A 26,902-nucleotide genomic window follows, 5' to 3' on the forward strand; every position below is an offset into this window, starting at 1 on the left:
GAAGAATTATGTCAAATTACCTATTAGTACAATCATTTTCCGTTTTAAAGATTGAACAAATTTGTGGTGAATCTGTGTAAACATGTGCACACACACACACATAAGATTGTAGTCACACATTTGTGAACCTCCTTAAGGATAAAGTGGATACAAAGGGTATCTCGCAAATGTCGTCTACATAGGTAAACTTCTAACGGTATATGTAGATCTCCTTGGGGATCATTTAAAGGAGATTCATGTGGTAGTTCACAAATATTGTACTATATATGCAAAAGTAGTACCTTATTTGTTGAGATGGACAAAAATGTAAAGGTCGATCCCCAATGTCACTACACATTTGCAACATCCCAGATGATCAGTTACTTTTAAAAGATTTGCATGAAGGTTCGCTAGTGCAAAGGAATATCCTTAAAAAATCAGCCATTTGCAATTTTGGACATAAACAGATTTTTAAAATCATGAGGCATTTTTAGAAATGTCATTTTTTCTCGTACATTATGATCATTTTCCGTTCTCTTTATGCATGGCCGCTCTTCCTTTTATTCTCATTTTTGTCAATATACAAGCAGGGGGGGTATATTGGAGCAAAATTATGTCCGGACTCGGTCCCCAACTCAGTCAGTCTTTCTCTATCGCTTAAACTGGTCATAGTTTAAATTTCCACCACTTTTCTTTCTACAAGATATTGAATTTCAACTGGTTTTATTTGAGATAAATTTTCATAAACTCTCAAGGTTAATTAAAATTCTCATTAGAAAAAAAATTGATACCCTCTCCCAATCACTGACTGCACACTGGCAAGCCTTCAGTTGGCAGGTTTTCCTGCTCACCAGATAGTACACCCAGTTTTGACCTTGCGGCAAGGGATGTCCCTCATGGGTTTCAAACTGTAGCCACCCATGTCAGGTGTCAAGCCACGGCTGCCCCTAGTCAGGAAAGCAGAGCCCTTGTCTTTGAGATCTGTTTGCTAGCAAGCAATGTCACAGTTATCAGTTAGCACCAATCATGTAATGCTGAAAGGCTTTAAAAATGGACCCATAACATTCGTCATAAAGCTACATAACTCAGAAGCACAAAAAATCCAATGATGAACTGCTACCAACATCAGTATAAGGGTGGGCCGATGTTCTTGAGAAGGCCTCCAACTTGCCAAAAATTTAAGCGCCAATATTTTCAATATCAGCACCCTTGTCAATCCTCTTTACAATCCCAGCAATAACCTGAGTTCAGTCAATTGTAAGGGCATTCCGGTGCAGCAAAAGTGTAGTGTAGACTAGTGGCTAATTTATCAGCATCTAACATGGATACCCAAACTGTTTATGTAAAGGAGTGAATACATGACTATCGAAAAAGAAGTTATCATTTCAGTTACTAAAAGGAAAAATCTGGGCATTGTAGGAATTGATTGGTCGATCAAGTTAATGAACAACTAGCCAATCCTGATGCATTTAAAATAAATTCCCCTTTGTCATCATAAAATTGAGAAAAATCTAGATGTAAAATAAGTTCCCCTTTGGCATTGTAATTACCAGGGACCATAACAAAAGAAGTAAAAAAAGTGGAAAAAAAAAGTTCCAACCTTTTAAGATGCTAACTTGTGCGCCTTAAATATTCTAAAAGTCAATATGAAGTTACAGGAAAAAGGATAGAACCAAAACAAAAAAGAAAATCCACTGTTAGCTTCTACACTATCAACCTTATGTACTGGTTAGCCAAAAGAGCTCACATCAGCCACTGTAGAAAATGGACTAGCCTCAATGAACTGTATTAAAAATATAAATGAAGGCCAGAAGGTGTGATTTTTCTTTTTCCTTTCAATGGAGAATTTTGCATACCTTGCCAGGACCCAACTCATAACTTTTCTTGAGACCCTTTGACAGTAGAGTCTTCACTGTTGTTTCCCATTGAACTGGCGAAGTTACCTGTAATTTTACCAACCACCTGAGCAATTCTTCCAGTGAAAATGAATATAAGGCATATTTTAGGTAGTAATAAGATTCCAACCTGACGGGCCAAAATATTCTTAATGGTCATGGGATCTGAATGTGGCTGTGCATCGACATTAGATATCACTGGTATCCTTGGTGTTTTGAATTCAGTTGCCTCCAAAGCTGCTTTCAGTATTGAAACAGCTGGTTCCATGAAACTAGTATGAAAAGCACCAGCAACTGCAAGGCGTACCTACAGAAAATAGTGCACAACACTATTAAAAATACATCAATGGCATACTTTTTCTTTTTGATAGGCAAGATGCGGTTAGGCAGATCCCCACCAGTTACACAACATACCATTGAATTTTGAACTTACAACGTCCCAAAGCATGGTGACATGCACTAACAGCTCCTACCAAAAAAGCGGAGCCCCTGTTGATCATTAATGGCATACTTCATAGCCTGAGTTCCACAAAATATACAGAGAGCTGAGGCAATTAATTTTGCCTTCTCAGTTTCTTTTAGATAATTCTTTCCCCAGGTACTGGTTTTTGTCTTGCAGATACGGAACTGATTTACACATACTGAGAAGCTGTGAATTTGGTTCTAGGATAACTGATCTTTAACACAAAAGTTGGATTAACAAAAGGCCTTTGGCATATTTGATTTTCTGGCAATCAATTCATACATGAAGCTTTGTGGAGATGAAATCAGTCAAAGATACAGGGCGGCATCATGCACCACAACGGGCTAGAAGCTACCAAATTAATCAATAATGATTGAAGCAAAACAGGACTAGAAGTTTAACATCTGATGAGAATTCTAACCGTCATTCTGGCCTTAAAGGACTTGGCCTTGGCTTCTACTGCTTCTACCCCTTTCACACCACCAGAGACAGCATAGTTTCCCTACATTATGAACAAAGTTCACAACACATGAAGTCAACATTCATTTTTCTTTTTTCCATATGTCAACTGATCAAATAGCCAGGTGGGCAAAATTATGTCATGGTTTCAGATTTACTCACAGGGCAAAGAAAATTTGCAATTTGAACTTTGTGCTGATCATCCACTTCTTCATTTGCTGCATCACATAATAATTGAACTTTCTCTGAATCCAGGCCTATAACACTGACCATGGCACCTCTAGTAGCATCTGCAGCTTCCTAAAGAAAAAGATGGCATCTTCAATATGTAGAGAACATTTAGATATGAAAGAAGAAGAGCCACTGATAAATTCCATTATTAGGTGGTTACCTGCATGACTTCACCTCTCAATTTCACAAGCTTGAGTCCATCTTCGAAGCTTATGGATAGAAGTCATAGACCAAAAAATTGGAAGAAGTTATTATAGTGGAATATCAAATCATATATGGCATGCCAGAAGAACCATAAATATGCATTCAGGAACATAGTCATAAATATTGCTGATTTTTTAAAAATACCATGATATATTATCTTTTCTGCAACAGCAAAGAAAAGACTGCAAATATCATGATATTTCTAAAGTATCACCAAAACACATTATCACAATATTTTTGCAAGATTTATGAAAAAATTGTCTTATTTTTATATCTTGAATCCTATATTTTTTATTTTTTGTTTCTTTTGTATTTAAAAAAATGTTCTACTTGTTTCTTTATAGTTTAGCATGAAAATAAGAAAAAACCTATATTTCTTATCTTTTTATTATTCTTTATATTCTTCAAAATTTAAAACTTATGAGATTTTCTTGAGAAAAATCACTTAAAAAAACTGCCAAGAAAAACCTTGCTAAGAATGATACTGGTGACTATGTTCAAGACACAATAATTTGGTACATGTTTTGATGTCTTTCCACCAAAAACAGCATTGGAAAATATATGCACGAAATAGAGAAGGAACAAAGTGTACTAACATTTGAGCAATCAATTGATCTTTTCATTTTATTTTTATGTAAAAAGAATCTGATAAATACCTAAAAGCTCCAGCAAATGCAAGAGCTGTGTATTCTCCTAAGCTTAGACCACAGGTGACATCAACTGCATCTATTATTTGTTGACCTCCATCACGAGCACGGAGAATCTCAATGGCCGCTAAGCTTGTAACATAGATTGCTGGCTGCAAAGACACCCCTTAAAACTCAAGCATGATAAACAATGTTGATAGCAATATCATTGAACAATGTTTAGTAAATGCAAGGAAAAACACAGGCATATTCCTGGAAATAAATCATGCTCACTTCCATTGAACAAATGAATGACGAAAACCAACATGAATCTAGATGCATGAGACAAGCTGACATTAGGTGGCTGTAAATGCAATCCTTCATCTATTACCAATAGAAACATCAAATACAGCTCTTCCTTCAAGTAAATACATTCAAGATTTTTTGTTACTGTGCAACAATTTTTATGATAGAAGCTGAAGAAAAATGGGCACTATAGAAAGTTTGAGTGGCTTCATTTAGCTAACAAAGCGTGACAGTTAATCAAATAGTTTTTATTCTGAGAGTACTCGAAATTTCACACTCATTTCAAAGAGTACCTGACTTATCACAGTTGAATCCAACTTCTCTTTTGGCCCATTGATGCATACGTCAAGAAGATCATACCTATACCAAGGACCTTGTCAAAAAATTGAAAAACAGCAGTTTAAGAGGCCTCACACCAAGGAAACTCTTGAAGCTATAGCATACATAAGGATCAACTTTTGCCAAAAACTGACAATGTAACACAGTAAACCATCTCAAAATTGATGAGGGCTTGAGAGACTGTAATGCCCAAGAAAAAAAAATACAAGCACACACTGCACAAGATGAGAAGCATGGATTGAAAAATAATCTAGGTAGGACAAAACAGGAATACAATGGATCACCTACCCAAGTATCTCATTTGCTTTCTGAAACAGATCGGAAGCAGCTTCCACATTCTTAACCTCTTGGCCCATCCCCAAAGCCTGAGCACCCTGTAACAAGAAAAGGAAAATGATAGACTAAAAACTGACATGGTCAAGGTAGAAATAAGGCATGCAGAACAATCTAATACACATCAATACTTGCAACATCTACTACTAATCAAGACCAACAATAGTAAATGTTCAACCAGGATATCAATAATGTTTGAATAAAGAAAAGGAATTTTTGCTTTTTCTGTGATCCCATCAACAAAAGTATGGTGCAAAAATTAATGACCATTCGAGGAGATGACCCAAGTATACAAAAATATATAAATTTTATATACTCAATCTGGTGTTTGTGTTGACACCTATAACCATTCAATATTGGTAAGACATCAAATTTATCTCACCATTTGCATGTCTTCTTGATAAAAAAGGATAAAAATAATAATCACTTGCCTTGAATTCCCACTTTACCAACGAGGAGAGTTCGATAGCAGCACAAAAAGGAATTAATTTATACTTCTTATTTTTAAAATTCCAGTATTAATTGTCAGGATTGACTTTTATTATTATTATTATTTCTAATTTAGAGTTGGATTTTTTTATTTAGAAAGGCTGGTGAAATCCATTCAATAGCTCCAAACTTAGTCTTTTAGTAATAGAAGAACCACATTGGGATGATCTTTACCTGGTCAAGAAATCTAATGAACCAGGAATGTTTTTCAGGAGTGTTTTAAATGCACAACACATATATCTAGGCATCTTAGTAATCCCAACAATTACAAGTTAGTATTCCTTGGAAATCAGATTTTTTTTTGTCAGATTAGATGAGACATCCTATTCATACAAGAGTAGGAATTTCCAATGACTAGTTTAGAAAATCTAAGTCCATATTTGTTTCTTTGATTATAAAAGACTCTAACACTTTTAGTCTCCAAGAGAATAATTTCACAATAAGTTTAGGGACATAATATACTCCTTGAGGAAGATATTTTGTCCCTGATTTTCTTTATGTTCAAGCAACATTTCTGAAGTTTCAAGAGGCAATATTGTAATGCCTATGAATTTTGTTTATCTTAACTTTTAAATTTGAGCAAAATTTAAGTTAAATTCATGTTAGAATCAGGTTAAATTCAGGCAAAATTTAAGAGTTTAGGTTGAACTAGGACTCTAGTTAGATTCGTTATGAGTCGTATATCTTGTAGGAGATTCGATTTGGCGATTTTGGATATGGGTTGGTTAAGAAAATGTATTTTTCAAATTAGACCAGCCTCTATTTTGGGTTTTCTCACTTGGATCGGATCCATAATTTGATTTTTCAAAATTGACCGGGCTATATTTTGGACTCAACCCAAGTTCCTTATGAGACTCAGAGCGTCACGCCCAACCCAATGGGGTGCCATGTGTCAACGTAGTGACCCACAGGGGTTCAGGAGGTGGCCAAGGGTTTTTATAGATCTTGGATGAGTCATATTCATATCCAAACCTTAGTATTCGGATCCAATTTGGATTTGGATTTGGACCTTATATTAGGTATTTAACTAATGGTATTTGGATGTAATATCGTGTGTTTTTCTATCATTTTAAAATTCTAAGGTTTTTGAAAAATTGACTAAGTACATTGAAAGTCGATAGAAATCTTCGATTTTAGGTGGCATCAACTAAGTTTGGGCATGGTCTAGGACCCATTGACAAAACCTAAACAAGCCAATTAAGATTTGGTAAAACTTTTTATTTTTAACCTTTAAAATCGAGCGAAATTCAGGTAATATATCATTAGATGCGTCTCAAAATTTTAAAAACATTAATATTTTGTTTTTTTGAATTCGGGCCCGAAAATCACATTTTTTCAAAAATGACCCGTCTCGATGTGACTAGTTCTGGATTAGATCGAATCACATTTGATTTGTATGATCCAAGTCGATATGGATCTTGACCTAGTCCAAGACCCATATTAATTAGGATCTAGTAATCGATATGGATCTTGACCCATATTAATTAGGATCTGGTCCAAGCTGAGATCCATATGGATATTGGATATGAATTTGGATCTTAGATCCGAATCCAAATCTAAAATCTAAGCCCAACAAATTTAAAGTTTTAAATTCAATATGAAGGTTTAATTGAGTGAATTTGCAAGTTAAAAAGACTCCCAGAGGGGTGAGATACCCTCTGAAACTTTTTAAAAATTTATTAATTAATAAATAATTCATAAATAATTAATTAAATATTAAAAATCAATTAATTCTGAAATTTCTTTTGGATATGGCAGCTACCTAATATATAGGGATTCTAGAAGAGCCCAAATGGGGCTAAAGTAAAATAGTAAAACAAAATAAAATACCAAATGAATAAAAAAATAGTTAAAAAGAAAAGAAGATGTTAGAGATAAAGTTCTATATTAGAAGAACTCTATCTCATAACCAAATGGGTGAGAAACTCGAAAAGGGACGTCACCCTCTATCTAGAAAAAAAAAAAATTATAAAAGGGTCGAACTTGCCCCTCTCTCTATATTTTGTTTTCTAGAGAGAGAGAGGGAAGAAGAAAAAAAGAGAAAGAGAAAAAAAAAAGAGAAGAGAGGAAAAAGAAAGAAAAGAAGGAGAAGGAGAAGGAGAAGGAGAAGGAGAAGGAGAAGGAGAAGGAGAAGGATCTCCTTCCGTTCCGATCAGTCTCATGGATTGTGTAGTATGGTATGTGACATGTGATGTGTTGTAAGTCATGTAAGGCATGCATACATCGCGCTCACAGGTGAGCCATGTTTAGTGGAACCAAGGGTGCTAGTCAACACCAAGTTTATAATAAATATACTCATAGACACTTAAGCCTTGAAGAAGCATGACTCTTGGGTGCTCCTTAAAAGGGAGTACGTATCTTGAGATAAATTAAATGAGCTATATTTAGTTGCACCTCAGGGAAGCTCAGGGGTGTGAGTTCATGCCTTGATAAGTTACCAAGAGTGGATGCAACACCTGCGAATTTTGTTTATTTTAACTTTTAAATTCAGGCGAAATTCAAAAGTTTAAATTGAAGTAGGACTCTAGTTAGGTCTGTTATGAGTCATAGATCTCGTAGAAGATCAGATTTGGGGATTTCAGTTATGGGTTGGTTCAAAAATAATAATTTTTAAAATTAAATGGCCGCTATTTTGGGTTTTTCAACTTGGATAAAGTTCAAATTTTGGTTGTTTAAAATTGATTGGACTGCATTTTGGATCCAACCCAATTATGATATAATCCATGACATTTGGATCTAATTAGGGATAAATTGGATCTAATCTCATTGGATTAGACCCATAGGACCGAACGCTCCGAACAACATCATTATTGTTTTGACAAAAATTTTAGCCGATCGGTAGCTCACCTATTAAATCGGAGTTGACCTTGACGTTTCTCATTTCGAGGGCTATCAAATCGACTATTTAAATGCCGAATTATGTTAAGTCATTGGGTCTGTGGGCCTCTTGAAAGGTTACCATGTCACTAAAGCTCAAGCGAGGGTAAGAAGACCCTACCTTTCTTCTCTAGATTAGTTAATTTCGAAATTTAATAAGTTCAGACAAATAATTTATTTACTTATTTTATTAATAAAAAATTTAATATATATTAACCTCTTATAATAGAGATGAGACTTTTACCAAAGCCCATCTATAAATAGAGGTCTTCCTGAGAGGGGATAACAAGGTTAGTTCTCTCTCTCAATTGAAGTATATTTCTTTCTCTCTTCCTCACATCTCCTTCTTCCTCCCAACCTTAGAGGTGGTTCAGACTTCCATTAGAGACCTACAACTACCTTGGTAAAGGTCTAATTCAGTCCGGAATAAGGAGCGAGTGGAGGAAAAAGCAACGGTATCGTTGCAGGAAGCACATTTTCAGTAGGAAATCTCTACTTTCATGATGTTCGATTTCGGAATGCATTAGCATAACCTCATTTTGATCCAGGGTTTGGATCTACATATAATCTATGCGTAGAACATCTATGGTTGTTAGATCTACATGAAAAAGATTTTTGAAAACCCAAAACGGTGTTTTGAAAGATTGATTTTGAGAAAACGATTTGGAAAAGACTCTTTTCAAAACCCTAAAAAACAAAAACCGTGTGAATAGATAGATTTGTATTTTATTGGATTGTTCAGCATGTATAATGAATATAGAATTAGATTTTTTAGTGTTTTTCCATAGATGTTGATGCTGTAAATTTGTCTCTTGCATAGATCTTGGTTAAAAATATGCAAAAAATCGTTTTGAAGAAGGTTTTGCCAAAAACATTTTAGGGTTTTGATGTTTCAGGTTAAAGAAAGTTAATATGATCATATATGGTAAATTAATACATGTAGCATGATTAAACATGTTATTATATAGATGAATCATGATTCCATGTTGTTTTAATGTTTCTTGTTATTCTTGCATAGATGAAATTGTATTTGAGAGATTCCACGAAGGTTTTATGATTCTTGGATTATGGTTGTTAATGTTTTAGCAAAATTAGCATAAATATGACTAAAGATGTGTTGTATGATGTTGTAAATATGTTTAGTGCATAAAAAATCATGATTATATGAATTTTACCATGATTTTTGTTCTTGCCTAATAGATCTTGCATGAGTTTTAATCTTGGCTATTCTGTCCTTTTTTGTTCTGACTTGTTTCAGAAAAATATCTATATCTCTATGAAAACAAAGTCAATAAAAAAAAATACAGGAGTGTTTTACATATCCAGGCCTTGAATTTAGAATCTTGTTTTGTTCCGTTTGGATCAGTTTTAAGGCCAAAACGTTCATTGCAATAGAGCACAAGTTTTCTGCCCTTTTAGCAAGACTGTTCTGACCAAAGATTTTGAAAGTTCTAAAACCCTAATTAAAACTAATCAAAATAAATTATGAAAAATCTAAGTGAAAGTTAACATGTATAAGAAGATCCTTTAAAAAGTTTTTTGTCAAAAGATGTTTTTGTAAATCTTGAGAAATTCCTCAAACCGAAATAAATTTATGCAGTTGATAGGATCTGTCTGATATTTTTCCTAAATAGGCTTCAGTCCCAAAATTTTCCTGATTTTATTACAATGAATTTTGCAATTTTGTTTCTTAGACTGTCTTCCTAAGATGTTGGGGGCAATCCCAGTAAAATATTGAGTGAAATTCGGTTCTTTTGATTTTTGGTAGGTTTTCCAAAATCAGGTTAACAAAAATTCAAACTGCAGAGTATGACATATATTGATGTCTAGTTATATTTTACATTGTGGAGCAGTGTTGTGAGAGGCGTACGCCTCAGTACCTGAAGCGTACGCCTCAGAGGCGAGGCGCACTCTCAAGGTACTGAGGCGTGCTGTGATGCGCAAATTGCCCCTCATCAACCTCCAAACCCCCTCCTTCATCCCCAAGTCTTTCTCCTCCACCCAATTCGTTGGTTATGCTAACCCCAAGTGCCGGTGGATCCACCGCCACGTGCCGGCCAACTGCTCCTCCGCCGCTCCCTGCCTCCCCTCCCACCGCTTCACTTCCATACCAGTTGTGAGAGGCGTACGCCTCAGTACCTGAGGCGTACGCCTCAGAGGCGAAGCGCAGGCTCAACGCCTCGCTTCGCCTCATCGCGTTTAACAACCTTGTTGTGGAGCATTTTTATTGAGCTTAAATGGGATATTAGACTGATATGCATGTTAAATGAATGTATTTCATTATTGATTGAATTGGGTATGCATATATATCAATGATTAGCCTACCTTGATTGTGTAAATGCATAATGATTGCATTATTGTATTGATTTTATGGTAAAGACTAATCAAAACATGCATAAAGTGCCACAAATATTGTTGCATATGAACCCTGAATGTGATTGCATGTTTGCATTGACACGATAACAAGAATTAATTATGAAATCAAAATAAAATTAATTCTCTTAGGGCTTAAGACTCATGAGAAAAATCTGATATATCAGGATTGCAGGAGTTGAAAACTCTCTCTATAAAATTATATTCCCTCTCCGGAGTATTCACAATTGGGGCGTCACGAAGGTTAATAAGATACAATTGTTTGAAAATACAAACTTGGGTCGTACCTCCGTACTGAGAGAGTCTGTGTTATACCCACAAACAAATATTGGCAAGTGAAACAAGACTGTGAATTGCATATAAAAAGAAGATGACATGCATCATTTAAGCAAAAAAACGATAATTGAAGATAAGAGCTTATTCATGTATGAATGACTCACAACATTGAAAGGGTAAGTTCATGCACCTTGTATATGTTTATGCATTTTGTAAATGATTTTCTTTCTTGGTTCATATCGCCGACCCAATTGTTTTGGGATGAAAGCGTAGTTGTTGTTGTTGTTTCATGCACGTGCATTAAATTAAACTGTTATTTTGTTGATAGCATGATTTTATATTTATTGTCGGGCTAATATATGTGTTATATAATTGATATATAAGGTCGTGTTTGAATGTATTCTGATATTACACATTTATTATAAGTATATTATTTCCTATCAGACTTTTACGAGTCAGACCCATTTTATAGGGTTTCAGGTGTTAAAATGTATCATTCAATCTTTGTAATCTTATATATATTATATATATATAAAGGATGATACATATATAGTATATATGCATATGTATCTTCCTAATTATATATATAAAATATATATTTCTCTATTATTAGGCATAAGGGTAGTTTAGTCATTTCCCCTTTTTTACGCATATTCCATTTGGAATATGTTTGTAATTTTATTTTTTATTTTTCTTTTTTATTTTTTTCATTCTTGTGGTTTGCGCAACCTAGGGAAGCTCCCCAAAGAGTCGTTGGGGAGCCCCCAACGGTCACAAATATGACCGTTGGGGGCTCCCAACTACTCCTTTGGGAGCCCCCTATGTGGCTCCTCTCTTGTGTTATAAATAGGGGTCTCCCCCTTGTAATTCAAGCACTCCTTTGGAGGAGCCTTTGCTCCATGTAATGGGTGTTACACCCTTCCTCTTTTCAATAATATCAACTTATGCCTTATAGGCATTTTTGCCCCTTTGTGGGTTTATGTGTTAGCACATTATGTGCTTGTGTTTTCCCCTTTAGTGGGTATATTCGCACTTCATGTGCATGTGTATTGGTTCATTATTGAACCTAATATATTCAAAGTCGTTTCCTTACATGGTATCAGAGCAAGGTTGGGATCGAGTTGCTCTTTGTTGCATTGGGAAGCGTGCTATTCAAGAAATTTTAAAGAAGAATGGTGAAGTTCTCGTTTCTCTCTTTTGCTTCTTAAAATGGTTGGTATGCATTATATTTCTTTAAGTATTGAGCATTATAAAGAATTAGATATGCTTTTGCATTTGTGTTCTCCATGTCATTATGCGTTTGGATTCTTAACAATTCCATTGAACTTTTTATATTATTCTCTTTCGTATGTCTTTTCTTGAAAAATAAGTTTTTTAAAGAAAGTTATGTTAGAAATAAAATGTTTGTGAGAGATGTAGCATTGCTCACATACTCTCATCATAATTATTTCATATTAAAGGTATGTGTTTACCCTCTAAAATGTCCTATATGAGTTTTTTTCATAATAACATGTGTCTTTGAAAAATGATGTTTTATTTTCCTACCTAATGAGTTCTTTTTCATATGAGCAATGTTTGATTAAGAAGGCATTTTTATAATATCGGTTGAATTAAGTTTTAAAAATGATCTCATAAAATATGGTTATCCTCTTTTCATTCTTCAATTCAATTTCAAGAATATGTTTTATTATAAGATTTATAGTCTTCATTAATGTTGCATACTTATTACATATGTTTTAAATATTTCATGTTATGTTTATTTAAAACATATTCATGCCATTGGTTATAATCTATTAAGTCATATAATATTATGAATTTTTGTTTATAGATTTATGCCATAACGCAATCCTAGTATTCTCTTTGGGGATTTTCTCCACTTTAATAAAGTTTTCCCTCTTCCTTTCATATGTATCCTCATTTGAGAATTTTGTTTGTTGGATCTCTCTTTGAGAGGCCTTTTTATCCTTGTGAATCTTCTTATGAGTATATACTCTTTGAGAAGATTTCATGATTGTTATAAGCTTCTTTTTAATATTAGTTTTTTATGAGATTTTTTTAATATTACCATCTTTGTGAAAGCTTGAGAGTCTCAAGCATTTGCTCCTTTTTATACATGCATTATTACATGTTTGCTATTATTATGCTTTTTGCGTATTTTGTTCAAGTGTTGTGAGAGTGTCTTCGTACACTTCTTTTATAAAGTATTCATGCTTGTATGTGTATTGTCTATTATAGACATTTTCACATGGTACTCTCTTTTCAATAAAGAGATGATATATATTACCTTCCTTAGGGCTTGTTTTGTCCCTTAGTGGACTTGTGAGATTGTTCCTTTTATCATTATAAGTGCTTCCGCAATTTCCTGTTACATGTTGTCCTAAATTTGCTCATTTAAGATTATTGCCATTCTACATCTTGGTATGCATATAATTGCAATTTATAGAGGCTTGATTTGATTCTTGGATTATTTCAAATCCGTCCTCACAACATGACATTGCTTAAATATTTCATGTTGTGTTTATTGAGTCTTTTGATAATGATCATGATTGAACATAATTTCGTATTTATGCAAAATTATTATAAGGCATATTGTTGTGATTAATTATGTTGGACCTTTGAATCGACCCTCTTTGTAAAATCACATATTTGGAAAATGATTTCCCTAAGTGTTCATTGCCTTTTTATGACATTTATTTTTATCCATCACAAGTTATATGATGCATCAATCCTTTTTGTATGGCCTTATTGTTATATTAGAGATAATTGTTGAGGTGAGTTAAGAGCACCTTCTGTTATGTCATTTTAGATTGTCCAATTACCATATTAAAGATGGTTGTTGAGGTGAACTATGGGCACCTTGGGACTCTAGAATGATTTGTTATATGATCTCTAATTATGAGTGTGTCACTCATTTTCTTTTGGCCATTGATCTTATGAATGCTCTTATTTATATATAAATGTGATGAATATATGGTGTCTTGGAACCTTAAATGTTTTAAGGTATATTTAATTCAAGGGCGTTGGGGATTATTGCCCAACCTTTTATTGCTTATGAATCTTATGAGTGCATTTGCACATTTGTGATTTCGTGTTTTGTGCTTTTGTGCACAAGTGTTCCAAGTGTTCTTGGTATATGTATGTTCTTACATTTATATCGTTCCATCGATTATAGTATCTTGTTAAAGATACTTTTACATGCTTTTGTGCACAAGTGTTCCAAGTGTTCTTGTTGTGCGTATGTGCACATATTTATTTTCAAAATATTGTCCAAGGTTTTATTTATATGTTTGTCATTACAAAGTTTTATTGCCTCAAAAGTCCTCTCCTCTTATACCTCTTATCTAAGTGTCATCATATGTAGACAAGACATATTATTACACCATTGTGTGTTGGTAGCCCTTTGTTGGCTTTGTTCTCTTGGTCTAATAACTGAACACACTTGTCTTGTGTTATTATATGTAGACAAGGCACGTTGATTCACACCACGGTGTGTGATCTTTAGTCCATGTTGGCATTTGTGTCCTTGTTCTAGTCGCTGAGATGTATGCCCATGGTTGGCTTCTTTCACTCATTTCAAGTGTCATTTTATGTAGACAAGAGATGTATTGTGTTTTAGCCCATGGTTGACTTGATACTCTTGTTCTAGTAGCTGAACATACTTGGTCTTGAGTGTATTTTTACGTAGACAAGAGATGCTTTTGGTCCATGTTGGCGTGTATTCTCTTGTTCTTATCATTGATGCACTCATTTCAAGTATTATTACATGTAGACAAGAGGTTCTTTTACACACCGTTGTGTGTGTCCTTGGCCTTTAATGACATTATATTTATGTTCTTGATCTAGTAGCTTACACACTTGATTTGTGGGTTTTGGAGGATTAATGAGGTAGTTGCTTGTAATGGATGAATTATTGTTGAAATTTGTGAAATTTCATTCATATTTTGTCTTTTTAAGATACAAGTGAATCATATCATTAATATGCATATTTTAAAATCAAATTGATTTTTTGGTCACCTTTTATATTTGATATGCAAAATGAGTTTTTATAATTGCAATCATTTGAGTGAGATGTTCCTAAATGTGTAAGGTTCTCTACTCAAATAACTCTCATTATTTTGCCTCTTAAGTGGACTTAAAACCTTTTTGAACTCTTGTGTTTTATACACTCTTTTGAGCATTTCCCTCTTGAAATCGTTTTCAAAGGACTTGCTAAAAATAAAAAACACTTGTCTTTCTATCTTATTGGTTCATATTACTTGACTAAAGTATGATTGGAGCATGATCATTAATGACTCTTTTAGGTGTTGATTCATTTCATGATATTTTATGCATATCCTCATTATGGCCTTTTGGCCCTCATTCAATAAATTATGTGCAACTTATGCCTCTTCGTAGGCTTCTTGTGGTGTCCCTTGTGGACCATTATGTTATTCCTCGTTATGAGGTTGTGTTTGTCCAATGTTGGACTTTATGAATGCATTATGCATTCTTGTAATTTGTTTCCGCTCCCTCTTCAACATGGTATATGATTATGAAAAATTGGTTTTCTAAAATCATTTTGCATACATAAGTAATTATCTTATTCCATCAAATCCTGTGATGAATTATGCATAGAATATCTTTTTGCACCATTACTTTTGGATGAATTATATGATATGATTTTTTTTGGTTAATTAATCTTATTTGGAATATTTCACTTGATTAAAGTGCAAAGATATCTTTTACTTGAACCTCTTCTTGATTTGTTCCACAGGATCTTGAAGATGAGAGAAAAAGAAGTACCTTGAATAGATCATGAAAGGTGCTCATCGTTAAAGACTTTGGAGGAAGACATTTGCAAATTTCAATGGCATTCGGACTGAAGGCTCTTGAAGCCTTGAGATTCTTCCTCTTGCATTCTTCAATCTTTTCGTTCCCCCACGCAAAGTTTGAGGGGGGGGGTGTTAAAATGTATCATTCAATCTTTGTAATCTCATATATATTTTATATATATAAAGGATGATACATATACATATATGGTATATATGCATATGTATCTTCCTAATTATATATATAAAATATATATTTCTCTATTATTAGGCATAAGGGTAGTTTAGTCATTTCCCCTTTTTACGCATATTCCATTTGAAATATGTTTGTAATTTTATTTTTTATTTTTCTTTTTTATTTTTTTCATTCTTGTGGTTTGCGCCACCTAGGGAGGCTCCCCAAAGAGTCGTTGGGGAGCCCCCAACGGTCACATTACGCATATTCCATTTAGAATATGTTTGTAATTTTATTTTTTTATTTTTCTTTTTTATTTTTTTCATTCTTGTGGTTTGCGCCACCTAGGGAGGCTCCCCATAGAGTCGTTGGGGAGCCCCCAACGGTCACAAATGTGACCGTTGGGGGCTCCCAACGACTCCTTTGGGAGCCCCCTATGTGGCTCCTCTCTTGTGTTATAAATAGGGGTCTCCCCCTTGTAATTCAAGCACTCCTTTGGAGGAGCCTTTGCTCCATGTAATGGGTGTTACACCCTTCCTCTTTTCAATAATATCAACTTATGCCTTATAGGCATTTTTGCCCCTTTGTGGGTTTATGTGTTAGCACATTATGTGCTTGTGTTTTCCCCTTTAGTGGGTATATTCACACTTCATGTGCATGTGTATTGGTTCATTATTGAACCTAATATATTCAAAACCGTTTCCTTACATCAGGTAGATTATGATGTACCACCGCAGAGCGTATGCAAAATGCTTAGGCGGCATCGAGAGCCAGTCTTTTCCTTTCCCGAAGATAGTTTCAAAAAGATAATTATTGTTATCAAAATACTTTGATATGTATTTTAAATTATTGAGACTGAATTAAATTTTAATGTTATTTATATTTTAATTCAGTTATAATGATTGATTGTACTGTAACCCACCCAGAATGTTTAACCCAAAGAAAAAGGTTGTTTCCGCTGTTTTAAAAAAAAATTTCTCTGAGATCTTAGGGTTAAAATTTTGGGGCATTACAGTGGAGCTTAGGGCTAAGGAGGAGCCTGGTGTTGAGTGCACCTAGTGTTTAGTTGAGCCTAGTGTCATAACACCTATTAGCCCATTTGAAACCTGGCCTAACTTGGAGAGGGTAGGAGGTACACACGGTCGATTGACAGTTATGTTTTTCGAAGAGCAAAGGCGCCTTCTTGGTCCCCAGTAGTCAGTTGTAAGGTCCCGGGACTGCCAAAGAGACCTAAGTAGGTAGTATGTAACTCTGTAGAGTATAAATCGATTTTCTGGACCATTGTGAGTCTCTCTCGATCACAGACTGTTTGAGCGGATGTTTTTCAGACTCTTTGAATAAATGGGGTAATTAAAATACATACTATAATAAACCTCTCATCTGATTATTGAGTTTGAGTAGGTTCCTGAGAGTGTACCCTTACAGGATAGAAAAAGAATAACAATCTAATAATACATTAAATGAGGTTCATAAGTATTTAAGTGTTTCATTGAATGTTGGCATAAATGTCTATGCATGTTGTGTATGATTTCGAGTTCATGCATATGTTGGCATATATGACTTTGTCTTATTGTGATCTTGATTACTAATGAGTAGATGCATGTTCGATACTTAAGGGTAAGAATGATTATTTGTGAAATCTTGTATGCTTATGTTTATCATTGTTGTAATAATGATCCTTGTGCTTATATGTTATAGGAAATAAATATGTTTTATGTGTTTGTATTATTTCCATCCTTATGTTATAAGGTGTTTCCTACAGGAGCCGTTGTTAATGCCCTTTTAATATTTTCAGGTAATGAGTAAGCTGGCTTGTGATGACGGGAGGCTCGGGGTGGTGCCAAGAGAGTTACATTCCTTGAAGACTTCTGAGAGGACTTGAAATATTTCTTAATTAGGATTTGAATTCTTTAGACTTGTAAACTCTAATTAAGTGAGTCTAGTACTTTGATTTATTTCAATTCAATTAATGGTTTGATTCAGTTATTTCTAGTCTTGCATGTCTGAGTTGAAAATTGTAACCCGCCCAAGGCTTGAACTGTGTTTAAAAAGAGTTTCTATTGTTTTTTTTGAAAATCGTGTAAAAAGATTTTTAAAAAAATCCCTAAATTTACAGTTTAAAAAATTGGGGCGTTATAAATATTTCTTGAGCCTTAGAAACATAAGGATTGATAATGTTGCCTTCCATCTTTATTAGTGGAGTGGAATGTGAGGGACTTTCCATTCTTAAAGACTTAACTGGTGGCAATTTTTTAGGGAGAAAAACATCTTTGGCTTTAGAAGACATTTTCCCTGCAAAGATTTGAATTGCATTGGTCCAATAGCAGTTGGATACACGTTTATGACATGGTGTTGTACTTCTCTTTAATTGCGCCCAACATGCACTTGGTCCAGTCGTAATTCCCAAAGATTTGGATCAAATCATATTACATAAGCTTGAGCAGTGTTGTCTTCAACAAATTTGTTAAAATTTTCAACATCAAGCCGGATTAAGTTTTTAAAAGTATAAGTTTATTTCTACTCAGGACATAAAGAGCATTATCGAGAGTCATAACTCAAGGTATTCTAGGATATTCACATCGTAAAGTTTGTACCATTAGGTCTGTTGATCTTGAACAGATAAGTTGTAATTAAAATGCAACCAGCAATTATTATTCTTTAAATCAAACACCAGGACCAATAAGTAATTTTGCTCACCACTAGTACCCTTGAATCGCTTGCTTGCATGAGGCATATAATCAATTGACAGAATTACTAATTGCCAAAACTAGTTTAAAAATCAAGTCTTAAAACGAACAAATAAGCTCTGTTTGGAACCTGGCAGCTGGGATGGAGTTTATGCATTTGGTAGATACATGGTCAAACTACCTTGGTGGTGGCTGTTTAGAAACTGGTAGTTGGGATGAGAGTTTATGCATTTGGGCGACGAAGTGAGACGGTATCGGCTTTGTATTTGCACTAAATAGTAGATTTGGTAGCTACCACTTTTCCTGTGATGACTCCAACTCATCCCCTTGAAAAGTGAAAAAAAAACTTTTTTTAAACAATTGCGAAAACCAAAACTCAAGGATCTGGGGCCTCACGGACTTAACAACTTCCAAACCACAATTGATCTTTGCATTAAACCAACCAATCAAATAGCTAATTTTATTAATCAATAAATCAATGTTTGAGAACAAAATTAAAATAAAAAATATAATCCAGAGTCACAATGTCAAGAAATAACATAAATAAGTCACGCGATCTCGCAGGCTCCACTGAGCTCCAGGTTCTGAGAAAAACATTGAAAATACTAGGTAAAAATCAAAGATTTTTTGTACAAATTCCTCTAAACTTCTAAATAAACAAAAAAAAGCATAAATCAAATTCATGCAAGACATTCAAAGGAATATAACAATAACAATCTCATATTTAATTTACCATTCAAGCATCTAAAAGCAAGTATCATGCAATAACATTCTTGTAAGAAAATAGGCGAAAATACAAATAGCAAGTGATACAACTTGAAGATCCAATAAAGGACACAAAATCACACGCGCATAAAGTGCAAATACATAAACCCACTAAGGGGAACTCACAAGCACATAAAGTGCAATTACATAAACCCACAAAAGGGTAATGCCAAAAGGCTAAAAAGAAATAATTTTATTAAGAGAGCGTAAAATACTCTACAAAGAATGAGAGGAAAGCTTACAAAAAGAGGGGGGAACACCCCCTATATATATACAACAAAAAGGAGAGAGGGAGGCCTTGGGGCTCCCACGTATGGAGACGTTGGGGACCACAACGACTCTAATAGTGGGCCCCCCAAGGTCTCCTTTATGAACTAAATAAAAAAATAAAAAAATAAAAAAGAAAAAGAAAAAACAAAAAGGTTGTTTTAATAAAAATAACTTTTACAATATGTAAAAAGACTAAAATACCCTTAACAGGTCTTTTGAAGTAAATATATATATAACAATTTTCTCACATGAAATAGAACAAGTAAGAATGCATGAACTAGTGCAAAACGATAAAGATGCATGATTAAATGCACATGCATGAACAAATTATTAAGTTATTATCAGAGTTCTCTTTTGCATGCATGTCCCTATTAAATGCACATAAGTTCAGTTTCACTTTTGATTAAAATCGCGGATACTTAAAACGGGTACCACAATTCCCGAAGTCTAAGATAGGCTCTCAGTTGTAACTTAACACCCAATTTATATTTTATTACTAGGTTCCATATTTGTTCATCTACCGATATCAAGAATCAACACCATTCATCGGAACATTAGAAATCAACATCTAATGTCGGGTTACCAGGGAAATCAACATCCAATGATGTCACTTTCTTGGTATACCAATAACAACAGTTGTGTTTACAACACCACACCCAGACAAAGTGGCTGAAAACTCCTTAAAACAGTGGCCGAGAGGCGAACCACCATATCGGGTTCAGGAGTACAAACGCACACGGAGTTTTAGCATCCTCACGGTTTCTCCAAAACCGTCGTTCAGGATACTCATACTGTGAAAGGGATATCCAAAAAGAAAATTAATTACATTGTTTATCTATTTTATCTTTTTAACAAAAGTCAAGTTTTTTACACAAGAATTATTTTGCAAATAAAAATGCAAAACCCAACACGAGACCTGGCCCGTTACAATTTTAACATGGCAATTAAATTAGAAAGCCAATAATTTCAAAAGTGAATTTTGCAATGCATAAATACAGATATTAGAGCAACACATGCTCCTGGCTCACATGACCTACAATGTTTCACATCTGACCATCGATTTATCTTATACAAAATCCTCAGTGAATATACAAATACATAATTATTCAAACATGTCAACAATGCACATTCATTCACATACAACAAGAATGTACATATAGAACAAATTGCAAATGCATACGAACAAATGCTTGCAACATGCATTTTGCATGATCCATCATATGTATAAACTCTCAAATAAGTACATCATATTCATGCATGTTATAGATTTCATGAGTTTTCATGCATAAAACATAAGCATGATAATCTAATGCATGTCATAACCAATAACCACTTTTGTCATTCACAATAACCACTTTTGTCATTCACATGCAACAAAGCTGGGCATCCTCGGGATACAAAACATGACCATCGAGACATAGCTATGTTGCCACAATGCACAGGACAACATTAGCATGTTGTTGGCAGCATGTTTCTCATGCCGAAACATGTAGCCAAAAGCAATGGCCAATGTTGCATATAAATGTGCAACATTGTTCTGCCCTACAACAACCCACCGAAAATAAACAATCACATGCATAAAAATACTGGGCAGACCTTACACGAGTCACCTCAAAGGCCAAGAATCCAAAAAGTTGATTTGAGCAGTCAGCCAGCACACTAGAAGTGGCCTGGACAGTTCTGAACCAAATCTGTCCACACTATGTGCATCGGCAGATCGGTTCAGATTTGCAGGTGCACATAGTCGATCTTGCCCCATATATATATACAATCAGCTATAAAAAATTATTGCACGACCAGCAAAATTTCAGCATAATGGTTATGAATGTCAGTTGCTCAATCATAACTTTGACAACAGCCAATTGGAGGAGACAACATGTTGGAAATGCATTGCTGATGCATATTTATGCAAAGAAATCACATGCTAGAAAATATATGGCTGTGCACAGTCATACCAGCTACTAAATGCAGAACACATCATGCTGGAAAAACATGGCTGGGCACAGTCATACCAACCACTAAATGCAAAAATATGATATACTGGAAAAACATGGTTGCGCACAATCATACCAGAAACTAAATGGAAAAATACAATATGCTGGAAGAACATGGTTGTGCACAGTTCTAACACCAACTGGGAACAGGAAAAAAAACAGCAAACTGATAACAAGATAAATCTGCTGCAAGTCGATGACAGATTTTTTTTAGTTTTAATCATGGACTAAGATGATGATTATCGGCTGAAATCAGATTGGATATAATCTGATCTCACCTGTTCCCAGCCGATAATCTAACCAGACATTACATCAGTCTGGTCACAAAACACAGCCAGCATATCAGTTTAGGAAAAAGGTAAGTTTAATGACAATCTATCCGGGTCTGTCCTCATGTACAATCGACAGATCTGTCCCGGTCTTCCAACATGTACACTTGGCAGATCTGTCTTGATCTGTCTACCCGTGAAAGTAGGCAAATCTATCCAAATTTGTGAATAAAAGAAAATCGACAGATCTGAACATATATATATATATATTCAGCATGAATGTCCAGAAAGGGAATCGACATGTATATTCAGCTACATGAATACCAAAATCGCCAAAACTAAAATTCCATGCATATTTTTAAATGTGAATCAATAAAACCTAAATACATGTGCCTCTATACATGACCAGAGATCTGAACATGTACCAATCCATATATATATTACATGGCATGAACAAAAATTTACTAAATCTGAGTATATGGCATCCTTTTGAATTTTTGCTTTACATATACAAGAAAATAAAAAATCGACAGGCCTATTCATGGATGAAAATTCATTAAATCTGAACATGAAATAGCATATACATGTTCAATACATGAATTCAAGAAATCGACAGGTATAAATCAAATTTTTGATATATAATGAAAATCGTCCTTCATAAAAGAGTAAATCTGCATATATATATATATATATTTGAAATCATGTATTTCTATATATATACATAAAATCAGACTTCTCTTTTTTCACTAAAAATATCACATAAACCTGATTTAAACTATTTCTCCCTGTCCGAATCAAGAGAGGAACCCATACTTTCGATCGGAGATGAAAAAGAGCAGAAAAACTTCATCGGTGACTGAAAAGTTTCTTCCTTTCCTTTTCTTCTTTCTTCTTTCTCTTTTTTCCTTTCTCCCATCCTTCCCATGAGTCTCTCTCTCTCTCTCTCTCTATATATATATATATATATATATATATATATATCTAACCTCTTTTCCTCCTTTTTAACTAATTTGTTTTTTTATTTATCTTAACCACATTTGGGGTTTTCTAGAGAGTGACGCTCCTCTAGAATCCCCTAATTAGGTGGAGTTCTACAAATATGGAACTCCCCTCTACCTAATCCAGAAAATAAAATTCATAATTTATTAATTATTAATAATTTATTAATTATTAATATTTTATTAATTATTTATTTATTAAATAATAAATTTTCAGAATGTTCCAGAGGGTATCTCCCTCTCCTCTAGGAGTCTTTTTAACATGAAATTTCACTCAATTTAACTTTTATATTGAATATAAAATTTTAAATTGGTTGGACTTGAATTTCGAATATAGATCTAGATCCAATATCCAAATCCATTTTCAATATCTATATGGATCTCAACCTAGACCAGATCCTAATTAATATGGGTCTTAGACTGGGTTCAAATCGATATCAACTTGGATCAAACAGATCGGATCCGATCCAATCCAATCAAAAATTGGTCACAACGAGGCAGGTCTTTTTTTAAAAAATGTGATTTTCGAGCCAACCATAACTCGAATTCAAAAAAACAAAATATCAATGTTTGCAGAATTTTGAGATGCATCTAATGATTTTTGCCTCAAATTTTTGCCTGAATTTAACATGAATTTCACTCGATTTTAAAGGTTAAAAACAAAAATTTTTACCAAATCTTATTTGCCTCGTTTAGGTCTTGTCAATGGGTCATGAGCCACGCCCCAACTCGACTGCCACGTAAAATCGAAGATTTTATCAACTTTACCAAATACTTAACCAAATTTTCAAAAATCTCAGAATTTAACATGAAATATTACTTTTCCAAATGCATAAACTCCCTCAGACTACCAGTTTCCAAACAGAGCCCGTATTCTAGATTATATGCTTTGGGTCAAGATATATGCACAACCTACAATGACATCCTCGCGATCTAAGTCACACTATCTACCACCATCACACTTTCGGGAGGAAGTTGTGATCGTCCCTAGCCCCAGAGATCACCGATTTTTCTTTTTTCTTTTGTTTAGTTCATTGAACACAAACTTCGAGGATTAAAAACAGAAACAAAGAAATAAGAAACCGCAAAAAGGAAGCCGATTTAAAGAAGCTGAAACCATACAAATCCAATTACATACACAATCAAATCCTACCATTTAACCCAAACGAAGCAAATCCATTCCACACAAACATGTCAATTTCTTCTTCGCACTAAAGACTCAACATTCAAAAAACAAAGGAAGAAGTTTGCGCAATGCCATAGAGAGAACCATCGATCCGATCAGGGAAGCGACACAGACAAAACAGATTCAGTTTCCAGCAGAGGAAACACAGAGAAATGCAACCTAACCTGACCAGGGAAAAGGAAGACACAAGTGGGCTTGTAATCCGAGAAGAGCCCATCGCCGACGACGACGGTGGCCCGAGTTCCTGCGGACGACAAGCTCATCATCGTGATTCTCGATCTCCTAAGCGAATCCGAGAACGTCGATCGAACCCCGTTTCTGGGGCCAAAGAGATTGGCCAAATTGCGGATCCTGAGAGAAGACTCGAGAGTGGCGAGCCTTCTGCATCTCGAAGGGAAGGAGAAGATCTTGGGGGAGGCGGATTGTGCCCTGAGGATGGAAGGCCCGGAGGAACACATCTCTCCACTACAGAGAGAGAGAGAGAGAGAGAGAGAGAGAGAGAGAGCAGAGAAATGGCGGAGGGAGGATTGTGGGATCTATAGATGCGACCTATTGACATAATTACCCGTAATATTTAAATAGGTGGAATATTTTTGTCATCTGAGGTTTTTTAGTCATTAGCTATATTGAAGGTCGATGATAACAAAGAGAGCACACAAAAGGCAGATCACTAGTCCAAGACCCAAATGCCCAACGGATATAGTAAGGGTGAAAGTGGGTCGGTTTCTGAAACAGATCCTACCCGCATTGTCAGATAACGACTAAATGGCAGACAGTAGGGTTATCAATGGGTCAGAATTGACCAGGATACGACCCGTACCAAACCCTATAGGGTCACGGTTTGGTGATAAACAAGAAGGTTTTATTAGAATCTGGGTCAGACCTGAAGGACCCGATTAGCATATGAAACCGGATATAATTTATGAAGTTTCATAGCAGACCTGGATCCTACCTGAGTTTTTATTAACCACCTTGATTTTTTCAATGTAAAAGAAACAAAAAATGTTATTTTATAGCCTATGGATCAGGTCTAGCTATGTAATCCATATAAGACCTGATATGGTTTTCCACCTGTTCAGACTTGGGTCTGGACCTGGTACCCGCACTTCAAAGTCAGATCCGGGTTCAGACCCACCTGAGTCCGAATCAGATCTGACCCGTTGACACCCCTAATAGTCCATATATAAATACAGCTCGGGTCTGAAACATGCGTCCTAGGTTCCAAGTGGATCTGGAACCAGAACCGGGTAACCATTTAACATCAAATTCGGGTCAGAATCAGCTCTAACCCGAATCGTTTTTATTTTTATTTTCCGTGTAAAAGCAATGGATATTACCTGTTTCATTGGCCGCTATCAAATAGTTTCTGTTCGAACCCTCTGTGCATGCTATGAGTCGGATCCAAATTCGAATTAAATCCGCGTTGGTTAGAAAAAGGATACGGCATCGACTCAAACATCGTGAGATCCGCATCCAGCTATTTGAGTTCTCACTTCTTAACTCATCTCTAAGGGTGGGCAACCGGCTGTCATGTACCCAGCCCGAAATGGGCCGGGTTTGCAGGCCAAGCACAATAAGAATCAGGCCCGATCAAGCCCCACTGGTAAATGGGCGGACCCAGGCAGAGCCAAAATAGAATTTCAATAGAGCCGACCTGGCCCATTTACTAGGGGGCTTAAAAGGCCTACTCTGAACCTGATATCAACCGGGCCGGGTTTCTGGTCACCTGGGCCTGAGTCGATCCTTCCCAACATGATATGTCACGGGGACCCAACCGAAAGAACACCTGAGATGCCATCTTGAATTATTTTTCATTAAAAACACTACATTAGATACACGACACGATTGGAAGTGAGAAAAATTTTAATAGAAAGAGAAAATACAACTTATGAGAAGTATTGATAAGATTATTTATTTTTAAATGAAAATTTTCATGTTTGTGTGCATGAGAAAAATTCTCATAGGAAGCCAAGTCTGCGACCCCTAAAGCCCTCCATTCATGCTTTTCTCTGCAGACATGGAGGAGGTGGATGACACCACCCATGTCGCAACAACGCCAAGCTTTCAAATCTTCTCCAAAAGGGCTTCAAAGCCAACTCCCACCGTCCCAAAATACCTCTGCGCCCCTCACCCACCATCCAAAACCGCCCGAAACGGTGACTCCCAGGCTGAACCCGGTGGTTTCGAGCAGTTGGGGCTGGCTGAGCTGCTGTTGCAGAACTGCACACAAGAAAAAATCAACCACCAATCTGAATACAAAAAAAAAATGAGAGAAAGAGAGAGATACCCTGTGCCAGGTCGCAGCAAGATAACTCAATAGCGGAAGGTAATGGTCATAAGGGAAAGAGGATTGTAATGGCGCAAAGAGAGTTGAATAGATTTCAAGCTGAAAATCAACACATTCTAGCCGCTGCAACAAAACAAAAATCTAGCCGAGGTTGATGGTTAATGACGGTGCAGCCCTCATCGGAGGTTGGTAATGGCTTACCAAACAAGTGGTGGTGATGGTGGCGGTGAGATGAGTGTAGCTGAGATGGATGTGTAGAAATACAATAAAAGATAAGATTCAGAACGAGGAGATACGTAAGAAGGTAGGCGTTGCACCCATTGAAAATAAGATGAGAGAGAATCGTTTAAGGTGGTTTGGACATATTCGACGAAGGCCTAATGATGCTCCAGTTAGAAGGATGGAGAAATGAGAAAATATATTAGTTAAAAGAGGTCGGGGTAGGCCTAGGAAGACATGGATGGAGGTGATAGGAAAGAATATGAATGCTTTGAACCTCACCAAGGACATGGCATTGGATAGAAATGAATGGAGGAGAAGGATTCATGTGGAAGACCCAGAATGATTTTCTTTGTTGGTTCATATCGCCGACCCCAATTGTTTTGGGATGAAG

At 35.4% G+C, this 26,902-nt stretch overlaps 1 protein-coding gene across 1 annotated transcript; it reads right to left on the reverse strand.

Annotated features, from left to right (window-relative positions):
• Positions 1-996: 996 nt before the first annotated feature.
• LOC149846362 (uncharacterized) lies at positions 997-24,509 on the reverse strand. The gene is made up of 10 exons (XM_089996323.1): positions 24,167-24,509; positions 4,791-4,876; positions 4,457-4,523; positions 3,888-4,030; positions 3,188-3,236; positions 2,959-3,096; positions 2,759-2,839; positions 2,005-2,181; positions 1,836-1,922; positions 997-1,220 (listed from the first exon to the last, which is right to left on the reverse strand). Exons 1-10 carry the CDS (start codon positions 24,458-24,460, stop codon positions 1,158-1,160), a joined length of 1,185 nt encoding a protein of 394 aa, XP_089852449.1. The 5' UTR covers positions 24,461-24,509; the 3' UTR covers positions 997-1,157.
• Between the last annotated feature and the right edge of the window lie 2,393 nt (positions 24,510-26,902).

The sequence above is a fragment of the Nuphar pumila genome, chromosome 2, assembly GCF_984573655.1.
Source record: "Nuphar pumila chromosome 2, dmNupPumi1.hap1.1, whole genome shotgun sequence".
NCBI lineage: Eukaryota > Viridiplantae > Streptophyta > Magnoliopsida > Nymphaeales > Nymphaeaceae > Nuphar > Nuphar pumila.

Coding starts and splice junctions, on each gene's coding strand:
- LOC149846362 (XM_089996323.1), bottom strand. CDS start 24,460: ATGTGTTCCTCCGGGCCTTCCATCCTCAGGGCACAATCCGCCTCCCCC. Junction 4,524..4,790: donor AAAGCAAATGAGATACTTGG/GTAGGTGATCCA, acceptor TCCTTGGTATAG/GTATGATCTTCTTGACGTAT. Junction 4,031..4,456: donor ATTCAACTGTGATAAGTCAG/GTACTCTTTGAA, acceptor GTGTCTTTGCAG/CCAGCAATCTATGTTACAAG.